Consider the following 16,440-nt stretch of genomic DNA (forward strand, 5'->3'; position numbering starts at 1 on the left):
GCAATCTTGCCCCCTAATCCTTCTGAACTCATAGCCAAGCAAACGTGACAGGATTTGATTCTCAGCTGCTAGAGGACGTCTCACAGGCACATTACATGACTGGAGAACAGACACTCTTTTGGCAGCAGACATGAAGAAGTTAGATAAAGCACCTCCACAAAAGGTCAAAGTCTTGCTAGAATGAACATATCTCCTCTGGGCCATCCCATATATACACAGCTTGTCATATCATGGAACAAAATGTTACTTGTATAAGGAAGATCCTGGTGTTTTGTTCCACATTGTTGCTTGCAGTTTATAATAAACATATTACTTGTTTATGAGGAAGATCCTGCTGTTATGTTCCACATTATGGCTAGCGGCATGTAATAAATGTTTTACTTACTTTCCGTCAGACAGTGCAGAGCATGAAAATGAGAATGACGCAAAGTAAATTGAATAGAACAATGGAGATTGTATAATGGGGTGAAAAGAAGAAATTCAGGCAAATATTCATATAAATAATAAATCAACTACTTTAAGAGCTGAGAGAAAAAAAAGCAGTAAGTGCATAGATGAGAGAGCAAGGACACAGCACAGAATTATTCAAAACAAAACACAAATCATTCAGGGATACTCACAGATAAGCAGCCTTTCCTTCCTCCATCTCTTTGCTCTTGCCACTGGTGGCGGTCTTCTTGCTGCACAGCTTGCGGGTGATGCACATTAGCAGGCCACACTGACGCAGGAAGAAGCAGCTGATGTCTACCAGCACGAGCAGCAGCAGCAAGCCTGCCATGCCCAATCCCACTACTGCACCCAAACCGAGGCTACTGAACAGGGAGTCTGCTGAGACAGAAGAGACACAGCACCATCAGCTACACATGCACTCACACCCAACACCACACTGAGCAGATGTAATACTGCAGCAAGCTAAAAGTGTGTAACCAAAACAGATCAGTGCATAATTCAGTGCAGATCAATGTGGAGTGATTGTGCCTTAGCAGTGACTGCTATTAACAACTACACCCCCACCACTTTACTAAGAAGACCTCCACACACATACTCACACACACACACACACACACACACACACACACACACACACACACACACACACACACACACACACACACACACACACACACACACACACACACACGACATGGTAGCTTAGTGGTTATGGTGTTGGACTACTGATCGAATGGTTGTGAGTTTATACAGATGAAGCAGAGCTTCAGATACTCTTCAAATATCAGAATATAGGGAATATTTCAGTATTTTTTTGTCCACTGCATATAGATGTGCTCGATTTGAATATTTCAGAAACTGCTGCTCTCCTGGGTTTTTTACAGGACATAACAGTCTCTAAAGTTTATACAGAATGGTTTGAAAATAAAAATCAACCAAACAAACAAACAAAAAACCTCTGTGCAGATGGTCTCCAGGCTGAAACACCATGTTAATGAGAGAAGTCAGAGGAGAACGACCAGACTGGTCTGAGCTGACAGGAAAGTCTATAGTCACTCAAATAATCACTCTTTACAGTATAAGCATGGTAAAAAGAAAAGCATCTCAGAATACACAACACATCAAACCTTGAGGTGGATTAGGTTCATCTCCTGTGTACCACAAATAGGATCACTGGCAAAAGCTGTTGACCTGTATCTGAATGAGGCTGCCACATGATTGACTGATTACATGATTACATAAATGTACAGTTACTAAAGTTAATAAAGTAGACAGTGAGTATATACCAATTCTATTTTGACTTTAGTCATAAAACGAAAGCTCCCTGCAGTTTCCCATTCAACACAAGTACAAAGTACAGTACAACCCAAAGCCAGATAATCTCATTATTAATGAAGAAAAAAAGTTTCTAATCCAAGCTCTGTTTTTGAAGATAGGGGTATAGGGCTAGAGGCACTGAGAACAAGAAACAGGGTTTGCCATTGCCCAGAGCCTGCGTTTGCTGTATCATCTGAATTAATTATGAAGAAGACAAGAGAAATGATTCATTTGAGAAAGTAAAACATGTAGCTGTGGTATGACTGAATATTTAATAGCAATGAATGGTAAGAAAAGTACACTATTTTACCCATTTGAGCTTATGAAACATGCCTAAACTGTGATTAGCATACATTTTATGGCACACTACATTAAAAATAAACCATGTTACACCGTGCTATGTTTGACTATGAAATCTCAAAATCAGGCAGATTGACTAGCCTTGTGACAGGTAAAAGTCTGATGTTACATATCAACCTCATGGGAAATGAGGTAATGCCTGTAAAGGCATTCAAAGATTGAATCCATCTAAAAATAACATTTCCAGGCCATTCTCTGGGCCTAAACATATCAATCACCCAGACTGCTGAGAGCTGTTCTGCCATTAACTTAACATTGCATCCATCTATAGGCAGACATATCCAGGCATAATAACAGAAAATTAGGAAGAAAGGGTGTTGGGAGAGTGGAGTGAAGCACTTCAAGCAACCTGGCATACATCAACACTTAAGGTTTCACGTGGTCTTGAAGTACCATGGAAGCAATTACAGGAAGTAGAAGGCAAACCCATAGAAGCAGTGATAAAAAGAACTGTGTTTTTACCAATTATGTCTAGTCTAGTACTTCAGAATGAGCTTAAATGCTGCTACACATCACTGCTGAGTGAATAATGGGCGTATACTGCATTCACTCGGACACTTCAGATTTTAGACAGGTTTTCACTTTTGATGCATGGACGATGTAACCATCTCCCCAACAGCGTAATGCGTAGTACATTAATTTTTCTACATCTTTTCCCCTCTGAAGAATGTGTCCCTGTTCTTTAAACTGATTTGTTGTTGATTTATAATGTCATTAGAGGCTCAATTTAGCATCTCGTTAATATTACTTATCCTGAAGTTCCACAAATGGGTGTGATTCGTCTGCATCTGGGTTCAACGCACTCAATTAATTAACTCTGAGTGGTAATTGAGTCTTAGCAATGAGCAGCAATAATTCAGGCTCGATTGATCGTGACTGGCCGGAATCTTCACACTAAGGGGAGGTCTTTGGGTGTGCACCTAGTTTCTGATTGACAAGCTAATGATCCTTATAATCATGCATAAGGCTTAATGACTCTGTCACTGTGATACATTACTCAGTAGAAGTTAAAAAAAAAAAAGTTTGGAGCTTTGCTAGTTCTGAAACCATGACACTTCTAAATGCTGTCAAAAGGGTTTGTGATTTGAAGTAAACCTCAATTTGTTTTTTTTTTTTTAAATATATTTTTAAAGACATTCATGTTATCATTTCACTAAGAGGTTTATCATTTTTGATCCTGCACCAGTTCCAGGAACACTGGGTGTGAGGTAAAAATTCACCCTGCAGTGGACATCAGTCCATGCATACACATTTACACACTAACACCTACAGAAATATACAGCTTGGAGCATTTCCACTACATATTTTTGTTGATGTACAGTACATATTTAAAGTTTCATTCCTTTTGCAACAACCGTAAAATAGGTTATGACTGTAGTCTTTGTCTGTGACTGTATGCCACTTGTAAAGTTTAAAGTAAAAAAAAGTGATTAATGAAGAAACATATTGCAATTGTCCTGAAGCAGAAGAGTTAGTTACATGCTAGTTATGTTGCACAAAATGATTGCTACAGAAAAAAGTACACTTGAACGAGAGACCTTATACAAACTTTGTGTGGTCCTCATCACCATACAAGTAACCAAACCAAACCAAACCAAAACAGATTTCAATGTTATTTTCCTACCAAATGAAAAACAACACACAGAAACCAGGTGGGAAACATCTAGAAACACATAAAACCACCTTTTAGCGTAAAAGTTTTCTGTAGGAGTTTATCAGTCTCTAGCATAGATTTGGAGATTCTTTGACCTACTCTTCATTGCTTCAGTTCAATGAAGTTTAATGGCATTTGTTTATGCACAGCATCTCAATTGTGTTGCGGTCTGGACTTTGTATTGGTTATTCCAACACCTTGTTTTTTTTTTTTTAGACATTTAGATGTCGGTTTGCTAGTATGCTTGTTATTATTGTCCTGCTGCATGACCCAATTTCAGACCATATTAAGCAGCTGGACATTCATCTTAAGAATATTCTTATATAAAGTGGAGTTTATCGTTGAAGCAATAACTGATGTTTTCAAAATAAGTCCCTCCATCGCCATTCTTAACAATTGGTATGAAGTATTTGTGATCTTTCCCTGTGTTTAGTTTGTTCCATACTTGGTCTCAAAAGATACTGTTCCAGGAAATTGTGCAGACACAAATTTGAAAATTTAAGTACTACTACCATATTTTTTGGAGAGCAGGCGCTACCCTTCCATGAGAGAGTCTCAATAGTCTTGTCGTTTGAGTCTCATTCCACTTAAGGTTTCTTTGTGATGTTGTTGTAGAATGGTTTTCATGCCATCGTAACCTCTGGCTTGCTCATTAAACATCTAAATGTATATCTGAATATGTGACTGTCCATTGCTAAATGTTCTATGTAAAAAAATAATTAAACTGAATGAATTATCCAAGGACTACACAAGCACTTATACGCAGCTGGTGCAAAAGACTGTGATTACTGCGATAAAACAGATATCGTTCAGAAGCATATTGCTTATTCTGATTCATACATGGAATTGCCAGATGTTGCATAATGCTCATATAGTCCTAGCAAAAAAAAAAATCCAGCACAAAAATAATTCATAAATCTAAAAGTTAAAAAGAATTCGAAGACTAAAAACATTCCTTCTTCATTTTATTGTATTTAACAGAATGGCATAATGCAGATCAAACAAGCACAGATGTTTTATAAATAGTTACTGATAAAACCTAAAGAAAACTTCAGAACCTGAGGCCATTACCTTTACCCTCCCCTGAAGCAAGGTACTGAAGTCAGCCTGCTCTTTTGAGAGCTGCTCATAACATAAATATGAGTCCTGCTCAAGTACTGTCCATGCTGAGGGAACAAGTGAGGCATAGCTCTATAATGATCCTTTAAAGACCCAGAAGCCCATTAAGACATTACGCTCCCCAAGCAGAGGTGACCCTCCACTCATTACAGGTTTAACAGTGTCATTGCCCCTGGGATGGCCATTATCCAAAGGCAAGATGGCTCTGCTTAGGGGCTGGGCTCATAGATCAGAAATCATTATGTGCATGTAAAGTTGTACCTAAGAATGTTAAAATACCACCTGGAGTCAATGGGGAATAATGAGATTTTCAGTAGACCATTCCTGAGGACAGGTGGGTTCCAAGGCTTCCATTTGGAGAAGCCTTTGTGCACATGAATGTATCAAAAGCAAAACAAAATCACAACATGTTTCCATGGGAATTTAAGTTCATAATTTTAGGCTGTTGGGGAAAAAAAAAAAATCAGAAATCTGATCTGCTCCTACTCATTTCATGTACCATAGGAAAACTTATTCTAATAAATAAGAATACATTATCCTTTGTGAATTTTACAATTCAGCATTTTTCTGCCAAGTTGTCCTTTAAACTTTTATATAATTCTCTACAGTTCAACACAGCAGGATAGATATTAAGGCAAATTATAGAGCTTGCCAGTAATGGACACGTGTGAACATTTTCTAAATGTCCACAAATGACATATTGAGAGTTGCTCTTCCAACCAGGCATTACATTATAAAACATTTTCTTTCATCAATATCTGTGAGACATTTCTTTGAGAATGGCTTCAGAATGCCATTTTAAACAGTGCTTTTAAATTGCCACCAAAAAGCACTGCCTTGATGAACATATTTATCTAAGCTGCCACAGCTTTTTGTAGTTTTTCTAAAATATAAAAAAAAAGCCAGTCAATGGAAAAATGTCCAAAATGGCTGCTTTTCGAGGACAAAGTCTTTCAAAATTTTGTGTATTCAATATAAAATTGCATAAGGCATTTGTACAATTGGAAATGGTTTATACCTCGAGTGATTTATGACTGGATGCATCAGGCTTTAATATTAACAACTGCATACATACTAATTTATTTTATTTCTTTTATTAAAAAAAAAAAAAACCACCTTTTTTATGAGTAGTGTGATAGTTGTAATGGGAAACAAAAAAACAACATTACGACCCATTTCATTTGCTGTTCCAGTTGGAACAGTCAACAAAAAAACATTCCACTCTTGTAGAGAATTAAGTGTCATTCAGACTCCAAGGCTTTTGTCAGTATCATTATAGCAGTGCAATTTTCTGGCAGGTTGCAATGCTACCAAAAATTCAGTGGTTTAAACTAAGAAACTCTTTGAGCTGCACAAAGAATCATTTTCAGCTCTTAGTATGTTATTGGAAATAAAGATCTAGATTAAAATACATTTCTGCATTCAGTTATAATTGAGTTTAAAATCAATGCTTAAGATATTTACAGACCAGGAACGTTTAACAGACCCACTCCAAGCTATTGTTATGCATAAGTGTTTTCTTCTCATAAATGCATTTAAACGCTTAGTCTTCAGTACTAAGCATCATGTCTTAGGAAAGATTACTGGCAAAAAAATAGCTCGTCTTGTGCATGCATGTTTTGTCAATACTTTGCGAAAATGACTGTCACAGGATTTAGCGAGTTTGGTGGTGACAATAACATTTTTGGTGACAATATATTTTTGGTACACTCCAGATAATATACTTAATATGTTTATTCAGCAAACAAAAACTAATCTTTTGCCAGATGAAAACTATTAAAGGGAAGTGCAGAAGCAAATACATTCTTTATTCTAACATTAAATAAGCTACATTTTGCTTAGTTTTACTATTGACCCATTAAACCCAGTTACATTTGTTTTACATACATTTTTTACTGGTTCATAGATAAACATAGCACAGTTAGTTACACTTTCACTTAAGTAAGAAACTATGGTTAGTTTATTCTATTGTTCTTGTATGATTAAACTGCACTGTTCACAGATGAGATAAAAACAAACCATCTTCTCATTTATTTAAAGCAGGTAGTTTCAATTCATCACATGAGAATCCGCTATTCTCCTAATACTGAAATTATGTGCAGAAAACGGAAAGTAATTTGTACACCATTATTGTAGTGCACTGTTTTGGTGTATTGTAAAATATTAAAATGGTTTATTATTATCATTTAACAGGGACAGAGCCTGGATAATGTAAAACTCATTAAGGGACAGTGCATTAATGTCTAATATGCTGAAATCCTATTTGTCATTATTTAAAAAGTGCTGCATGGCATCGGCTTATGTATATCTGCAGAATTAAATGTTGTCATTCAAGTGATAGTACAAACCAACCACTTTTCACAGTGATGAAATCTATACAAACTAAAGAGCTGAAACGCAGGTCTATGTCGTGTATCTCTGTGTGTATGAATAACAAATATGAGCTCAGGTATTTAATGAAACTAATTTAACAATAGGCTTACAGATTGCAGTAACAGAAACACTCAGAAACTGCTCAGTGCGATAGAAAATATAAAAACAGGCACATAACGCTGAACTGCCGACATGAGAATGAACCCCAGAGCTCAGAGCTGTAGGTCAGTGTGATCACGTGTAACGATGCAGTCAGCTGGCATTGCTAAGAATCAGTAATCTCTCCAAGAGGCTAGGTTCATTTGTGGAAAAACTGGAGGTAGGCGACTGGCTCAGTCTTTAAATCTGTTTCCAGTGGCAGGATGGAGATGGAATGACATCAACAGAGACACAAATGCAGAGCGAATGACAGTGTAGATCCGATGAGTGCCACTGCATGGGCAGAGTGAAGTGTGGGGATTCCATGTCCAGTTGGTGGTGGATGTGCTGCTCAAAAAAGGGTTTATATAAAGGAGATTTGGCATAAGTGGAAGGGAAGCATTGTAATCAGGAAGTGTTTTTATTTATTGTTAAGGAAGAAGTATACAGCAGTGAAGAGAAGGGATTTTAGTGCCAGTTTGGAGCAAAACAAAGAGCCCAGCGATTTGTGTTGTGGTCCCGAGTGCAATGCATTATGCATTAGGAGGGAATAGGAGAGAGGGATTGTTTAGAGGGAACCAGAAAAGAGGCAACACAATAGAATTATAAATAAGAGCACAGGAATCAGGGATGGAGGTAGAATAAGAAAAAAAAGGGAAGGGAGAGAGGGAGAAGATGGGAGAAAAATATGTCTGATTAGCAGTGAAATCAACCTCACTGAAAAAAGCATACACATAAATATACATATATATGGTTACTGTCACATATCCTGATTAATGGATCACTTGGATTGTGATTCCCAGGTGTTAGTTGCCCCTAATGAGACTCTCAGACCCTATTGGCATATTACTAAGCCTGCTTTAACAACATTGAATTATTAATAATGATCCTAAAACTTTCATTAGAGTTGCAAGGCAACAACATGCAACTCACTAAAGCTTACTGAGGACTTTCCCAACTTCTCAATGTGGCTCCACACATCCAGTGCTATATCTTGTTGACACAGGTTATGGATTATACAAGAATTGTTAACTGAAGATGGAGAATATGGCTATAAACAAGCTAGTAGTAAAACAGGAAAACTATTCTCTAGATATGAATCGCTGCATTGTTATTTTCATTAACATTATACTAAATTAAACTATTGGTCTGAGAGAAATTCGTGACAAATATAGTTTGATATTTGAAGACTTTACAGTTCTATATTTCTTTGCAGTATGGCAGATTCCCCCGACACTGAATTATATTCTGCTCAACAATAGTGTGGTTGATAAGGTCACTGCTTGCTCCATTGGGACACCTCTTTTGGAGGTAATCACTGATCATACTCTGGTATATATCTCATATCGCTATGGTAATATTACTTTTGAAAATGTCATACTGATTTGGTCAACAACCTTTCCTAACTTGGAAAGAAACGATAATATTTTTTTTTTATCATGGGTAATTGTTTCAAGTTGAATTACAGAAACTTTACTGGTATAGAATGTTAGTAGCTCTACTGCTACTAAATAACAGCCAAATAGCCCTTTCTCATATGTAATGAAGATGATCCTGTCTGATACAGACTTACTATCTGATATAGACCCATTTTCTTAATGCCAAGAGATGTCCAGATCTTAGCTAATATTCTAGCTTGTAGACTCAGGGTCACAATGTTAAGTGTTATTCAACCATATCATACTGGGTTTATTAAAGGTTGGTACAATTCTAATAATTTCATAATTGTGATAAGCATCATACAGTATATTACACTCTCATAACCTAACAAAATGCAGTTATTAGGATCACTCCTAGACAGGATTTTGAGTGGGTTCTGTTTTTGGCAGAATTGTGTAGGATTTTCTAGGTTAAATTAAACATTTCAGTCCACGTACAACAATATGAGCAGTTATAACCTGAGTTCTAACCTTTTGTGAGTTTTTGAACTTTAGCTAGTCCTAAAGACCTCATGATCACTTGTTAGTGAGTAAGGAGAGGTGTTTATGTTTTTCTCTGTATTTTTGTATTCCAGACAGGCTAACATTAGGTCAAAGTGAGAGTGTATGCTCTTCACTGGTCTGCTTTCATTAATCCTCTATTCTGTCTTTCGCCTATCGTGCTAACACCATAAGACTTGTTCGATAAAGTGTTTGGCAGGCTAGTGGAAAAAAAAGAGAAAAGATTTAGACGTGACCAAATGTGATAGCGTTGTTATCTACACTGACTTTCAACTAGCTTACTAACTAAGGCTAGCTAGCAAGTTTCCATCTTCTAGCCTCGGAGAAGATCAGAGCCTTGAGGAAAATGCCAACATAACAGAGTGCTATAAGATTACAGTGCATTATCTGAAAAGATTAGCTCTTTTTCCTGGTTCTCAGTCTCAGGGATAGTTGATAATGAGACATTCTACTTGTTACAACTACTAGTGCACCATACAGTATGTAGTTTGGGCCTCATCCTTCTCTCGCAATCCGTATTCTCTCAATGCTCATTCTTTAGCATCCATGCTATTAGCAAAATCAGCCATCAGAAATTATTATAGAGAACAGAGGTACAAGACAAAATTGTCTCTTTGTTTAGAACTTTTTATTAAAGCTCTTGCTGAGGTCTTTATTCTGAACTCTGGAATTCTCTCCCTTTTAGCTGGTGCCATAATTTTATTACAAATTGTCACACCACACTGCCCCAATTGATTAAGTTGATTACATTGAGAAATCAACTACTTCATATCCCTAATGATGCTCTCTAATGCAGGTTAGGATAATCTAATATCATCATTGCCTGTTGATTGGTACCCTGTGGTTTTATTTGATCTTGGTACAGGTATATGCACACAGTATCACTGGGGCTGGAGGACTCAGGCATTACATTTTTACTGTGAACCCTGGGGATAAATACAGTGTGAAATGGAACAAATCTGAAAGTTTATTCTATAAATGTGAAAAAAAGACAGGTGTTATCATGGACAACATTGTTTCTACCAATACCTTCCAATACATAGCCATGTTAACCCTCTTGTTCTTCAAGACCCTCTTTGTTATGGTATACTGAGCACTGACTAGTGTTATGAGTTGGAAATTGGATTTTAACACGACTTTCTCAGACAACAAGTGGAATGGTATCTAGCACCATATCGCTCCAAACCTTCCAGTTGGTTTGCAGAAAGACAATTTCAAATTGTACATAAGCTATTTGTCATCCCTCAGATACAGTATAAGTTCTATTTTCGCAAGTGTGACTTATATTAAAATGCGTGCGCACCTGCCTGTATATCAGGGTTGTGGAATACAATATGTTCAGAAAGGAGACATTTGATATCACTTTGGACATTTGATCCTCTAGTTCAGAATTTTGGTAGAAATTTGTTTTCTAGATAAATGGTGAGGTCAAAAGTATTAAATATCAAACTGATATTAAGTAACAGGCAGGTATTACAAACCAAGCGGACAGGACAAAAACAAACGTGTTTAGTTCACCAATAAACAATTCCTCTTAAATGTGTTACTCAATCTGCTTGAGAATTTCTCTATATTTCTGAAATGCACATTTGGAATTCACAAAATGATTGGATTTGAATATGTCATGAATCTACCCATGATTAATAGTTTTTTTTTTTTAAATAATTTACAAAAAAAAAAAGTTGTGATTTCATAAGTATTCAACCCTGTGAAAACGCTACATTATTTATATCAGAACAGACAGTGTCAGATTTTTAGATTGTTAATGAAATAACGTTTATTGCACTATTTTGCCCCCCAGTGGAATACCAGAGACAAGTTTTTTCTTTTTTTGAAACATTCAATTCAATTTAGAACATGGTTTCGGTCATTAGGATCTTTATGGAGCTGATCTTTAGCAATGGGCCACATGTTTGATACCACTGTGACACAAAGGTATAAAAAATATTTAATTTGAAAACTAAATATGACCCAAAATGTTTGAAGATTTTTTTTTAATTTAGGAAATCTTTGGAAATTTGAAATCAATATTGTTAAATTTTATTTTAACAAATGTTAAATTTGGACATGAATAGATAAATAGATAACACTGGCATCTTTTTTCAGTGTTTATTTTTCTTGTCTTTCTATTAATTCCTGAATAATCCTGTTTTACAACACGACTGCACAAAGGCTATCAAAATCTGCTTTATTCTAAGCTGTAATTTTGATGTTGCAAAAAAGAAGACTACACAGGAGGAAAAAAAAACATTTTTAGAAACATCATGGAAAAAACCTAAATTAATTGTAATTTTGCTGAGAGGACTCAATGCATGTTTGGTTAAACAAAAGCTAATTGAAAGAGACAAACTCATCTATGTGATAGTCATTGTCATGAGTAAAGTGGATGTAATTTGGGCGTAATTTTGAGGTGTGAATAAAGACAAGGACTAACTTGTTGAAAAGCACTCCTGGGTCTTTGCCTGCAGTGAGCATGCAAAATGAGAGGGGACAGCCAATCGACCAGCCTCCCTTTCCATCAACCTCACTCTGCTTCTCGACAGCGCTGCTCCCAGTAATACAGGCATTTTTTGCTTCAATCAACACTACGCTCTTCCACTACCACTGACAGAACTCGACGAACCATTTCACATCTATCAAATAGCAGGCATACACATATTCGGTTGCTAGCTATTCAGAGCCCCTGAATAGTTCACCAGTACTGCTGATTTCATAACAATGAGCTCTTGAGACTAAATGACTCAAACTTTTAATGCTTTTAAGTGTCATTAAGTGTGACCTTCTGGGTGTTAAATGAAAAGCATTGTTTCTGTGGGCTAAAAGTCTGACAATGATGGTGATGGTGATGCGAAGTATGAGTGGGTAGAATGTAGAAACTGCATGCAATTATAATCAAAGGATGCTCATTGTAAAAGAAAACATTTGTGTTTGTATAAGAATATATCACTAGCTAGAACATACAATTTAATATCACAGTTCAACCTACTTTTATTGTGAGCCTTTGTAGATAGATAGAAAGATAGATAGATAGATAGATAGATAGATAGATAGATAGATAGACAGACAGACAGGCAGACAGACAGATAAATAGATAGATAGATAGATAGATAGATAGATAGATAGATAGATAGATAGATAGATAGATAGATAGATAGACAGACAGACAAATAGATAGACAGACAGACAGATAGATAGATAGATAGATAGATAGATAGATAGATAGATAGATAGATAGATAGATAGACAGACAGACAGACAGGCAGACAGACAGATAAATATATAGACAGACAGACAGACAGACAGATAGATAGATAGATAGATAGATAGATAGATAGATAGATAGATAGATAGATAGATAGATAGAGAAACATCATATAGAAATATCAAAAGAAAAACATGCTTTATGAGTGCTTTTTGAAGAGCACTCTGGAGGTGAATGTACCTGTAATATCCGGTTTCTGTGGCATGGAGAACTTCACAAACGTGGGCTCAGACAGCCCTTTGACATTACGGGCAGTGATCTCCACTTCATACCGCATGTTCCACTGGAGAGGTTGCAGCAGCACAAAGTCACTTACACCAGGAACCACCTTTGTCATCCACTGGTCCTCTTTATCCTAAACACACACAGTACACACAAATACATGCACAAACTCTGTAAGGATGTCAGATCCTTTTAATAATGGACATTGTTGCAAAGCAGCTTTACAGGATTATAAAGATTACAAAGTTTAAATTTTTTATGTATTTATTTATATCCGTAATCAGCAAGCCTGAGCCAGCGGGGGTGAGGAAAATCTCCCTGTGATGACAAGAGGAAGAAACCTTAAGAGGAACCAGACTCAAAAGGTAACTCATCCTCACCTGGGTGACACCAAATAGTGCGATTATAAATAATTTACTTTATTTTATGACTGCATATAGTTACGTGTATTTGTGTAACCAGGAACTTTTGAGCAACTTATAAATATGAGCATCAGTGGAACTTCTGAATTTGTTATAGTATTAACATAAACACCTTCCTGCCGAAGGCATCAAATGTTCTTGCTGCAAGTTTGGAATCATTGTATGAGTGTGGATGTTGTACTGATGGATGGAGCATAATCTTTTTTCACAAATCTAATCCATCTAACTTAATTTGTGTCAGAAAACATGTCTAACTTCATCAAACACAACAGAGAAAGATTAACCGCATTTCAGATGAAAGAGGCAAACTCCAGCAGCCGTGTACTCTCCCTTAGAAACAATCAATCCTCGCATGTATAATCCCATTTCTGTTGTTTATATCTGTGTATATATGTGCATGTGTTTATAGTATGGTATTATACTGGCTGCTGTACTGCAATAAAACTCCAACCCACACTCTACTTCTCAAAATCATCATCCTTTTCATATTTTGACATTTTCAGACTGCCAGATCTCTTTAAAAGCTAAACGGTTGAATATGCATTTCACACGCCTGACAGGCCTCAGGCACTATGTCTCTTCATCTCCTTTTCCCATGTTCATACCTCCACATGCACAAAACGAAGACATCATAGAAAGGAGAGAGAGAGAGAGAGAGAGAGAGAGAGAGAGAGAGAGAGAGAGAGAGAGAGAGAGAGAGAGAGAGAGAGAGAGAGAGAGATGATGTGGATACAGAACCCATGTGGGTCACAGGATGGGGAAGGATTTGAGATGAGACTGAGTACATTAGGAGCAGCACTAGAGATATAGAGGGAGAGAGGGACAAAGCCAGACATCCACTAGGGTTCAGTGATCTGTAAACACAGATTTCTCAACAGCAGCTCCTAATCCCATAAACAAGCCAAACACCAGTATCAGACTGCAACTTCCTAATGAGCACACACAAACATCAGTACAATTACGGGCACACACACACACACACACACACACACACACACACACACACACACACACACACACACACACACACACACACACACACACACACACACACACCTGCTGGTTTAATTAGCATTTCTTAGGGGAACAATGTCCTTATCTTAGTTTGCAAAAAAAAAAAAAAAGAAAGAAAAGAAAAAGAAAAAAAAAAACAAAGATCTTGTGTGTTGTGTGTTGCTGATAAGACTCAAAATGCTGCTGGTTTGGAAATATACACTCACTACAGAACAGCTTTACACTCACTACAGTGCTCCTAAGCAATGTTCGCTTTAAACTGTTTTCACATATTAGTATAATTACTACTGTACACATTTGAGTTTCATGTTTGATGGACTGCTCCATTGCAGACGTGAGTGATATGGTTTCGGCTATATAAGGACACAGGACTTTTCAGGATGTGATAAATGATGTGCTGTATGTGGATGACTGAAAGTGACAGCCTCTCCTGCACCACTTTAATGATTGACAGAGAGGAACCTTTGGAGACTAATTGGAGAGTAATAGAGAGTGGTATGGATGATGAAGCACATACACACACCCCACCTCAAGCAATTCTACTGCAGACTGAACACTTCTAAAAACAAATCCTCTATCTGTACTAGCACCTCAGGCATTTCTTTATGGCTTCATTTGTTTCTATGTAGAACACAAGAATCTAATTTTGCACCCCACTCTTAGCTTTATATCTGGAAGAAAAACTCACTGCTCTGCTTTAATCGTAGTCTTATCTAAAGTAAAAAGTGTCACTTGCACACAGATCAACTTTTACAGAAAACTCTGCCTGACTGAATCACTGTCTAAATGACAACAGTTCTCAGATCACATCAACTGTCGACTAAAAATGATCAAACTTATAATTGGTTCTAAATTTGTTACATGAACAAAGAAATGTATTAATAATTCATGACTTACTGTTTTGTACTTGATAATATACTCCAGGATGGGCATGCCACCATCGTCCTGTTTAACCAGGCCCAGTCTGTAGGCCTTTCCCATGCCTCTCTGTCCCTGCACTGATGGGGGACTCGGTTCTCCTGCAACACAGATAAGAATGCTTAACCCTCGGAGTCTGTTCTCTATTTATTAATCTATAGCTGAATATATAGATAAAATATACATCTTATTGAATCTATAGTTATAGATAGAGTATATAGATACAGTATATAGTCTATTGCAGGAGTATTCAATTAAAATTCAAAGAGGTCCAGTTACTAAAATTTCCTCCCAGCAAAGGTCCGAATCTTATATTGTCACTTAAAATGGTGTACCCTCATGTTAATAAAATCAATAACACACATACATTTCTATATAATTTATTGTTAAATTTTAAGTGTTTTCCAAGTCTGAACTTGTATGGCACTTGAATGGAAAACAATACTGTGGTTGTCTTTACTACATGTCAAGTAACAGACAACAGACACTGAATTTCTTTTGAATAAAATAAATAAAAAGTACAAACACAGCTTTGAGCAGCCTGAACTTAGGGCCTATATTTCAAGTAATATAAAAGCATTAAAAGCATAAAACATAAAACATTCAGAATCTTTTGAATAAAATAAAAGTGCTTTTAATCTTTAAGAAAAAAAAATTAAACAAAAGACTTTTGAGCTGCCCCTTTTTTAAACATTAACTACATTAATAACACAGGAACCTTAGGCAAAAGAACATTTCAGGTGAAATTGAACAAAGCAGAATTTACTGAATAAAAGAAAAGTGCAGAGCTTTGAGCAGCTCCCTTTTTCCTCTCTCCTTTCCACCTCTCCTTACTCCCTTTCCATCTTCCGTTCCTAGTGAGAGAAATGGACATGTAACTGTCCTGCCAGCAGTTTGAATCTTAATTGTCCTGCCAGCGTAATTAGGTGCATTACTGCCACCTTCTGCTCTGGAGTATGGAACAGAAACAATCTGTTTTTGGCTTGGCTTTTGATGACGCTCCTGTCGTAATAACTAGATTAACTGCACATGAACGAAAGATTTATCTTTTTATTAATATCAAAGAGCTTATATAATCTTATAATATTAGATTATAATAAGGAGATGCTTAATATGATAATATTAGAATTTTAACGGGTCCGGGCAGACCCGTCACTCGGTCCGGATCCGGACCGCGGTCCGCCATTTGGTGATGCCCGGTCTATAGAATGATTGTGATTAGTTAGATGTTGAATAATTTTCTATAATAAA

General features: G+C 36.6%; 1 protein-coding gene across 4 annotated transcripts in view; it reads right to left on the minus strand.

Moving 5' to 3' along the window:
- ncam2 (neural cell adhesion molecule 2) overlaps positions 1 to 16,440 on the minus strand; it is a 159,772-nt gene that overhangs the window by 3,525 nt on the left and 139,807 nt on the right. For 2 of the 4 annotated variants that reach the window (XM_047815434.1, XM_027164777.2), the window contains exons 14-16: positions 15,169 to 15,290; positions 12,794 to 12,968; positions 621 to 828 (exon numbers count right to left, since the gene is read on the minus strand). In XM_047815434.1, the coding sequence (XP_047671390.1) occupies positions 621 to 828; positions 12,794 to 12,968; positions 15,169 to 15,290 (505 nt within the window). Of the gene's footprint in view, positions 1 to 620; positions 829 to 6,059; positions 7,760 to 12,793; positions 12,969 to 15,168; positions 15,291 to 16,440 lie in introns of those variants that run through there. The other 2 variants (XM_027164778.2, XM_027164780.2) reach the window with 2 other exon arrangements.

Source organism: Tachysurus fulvidraco, chromosome 6 (assembly GCF_022655615.1).
Source record: "Tachysurus fulvidraco isolate hzauxx_2018 chromosome 6, HZAU_PFXX_2.0, whole genome shotgun sequence".
Lineage (NCBI taxonomy): Eukaryota > Metazoa > Chordata > Actinopteri > Siluriformes > Bagridae > Tachysurus > Tachysurus fulvidraco.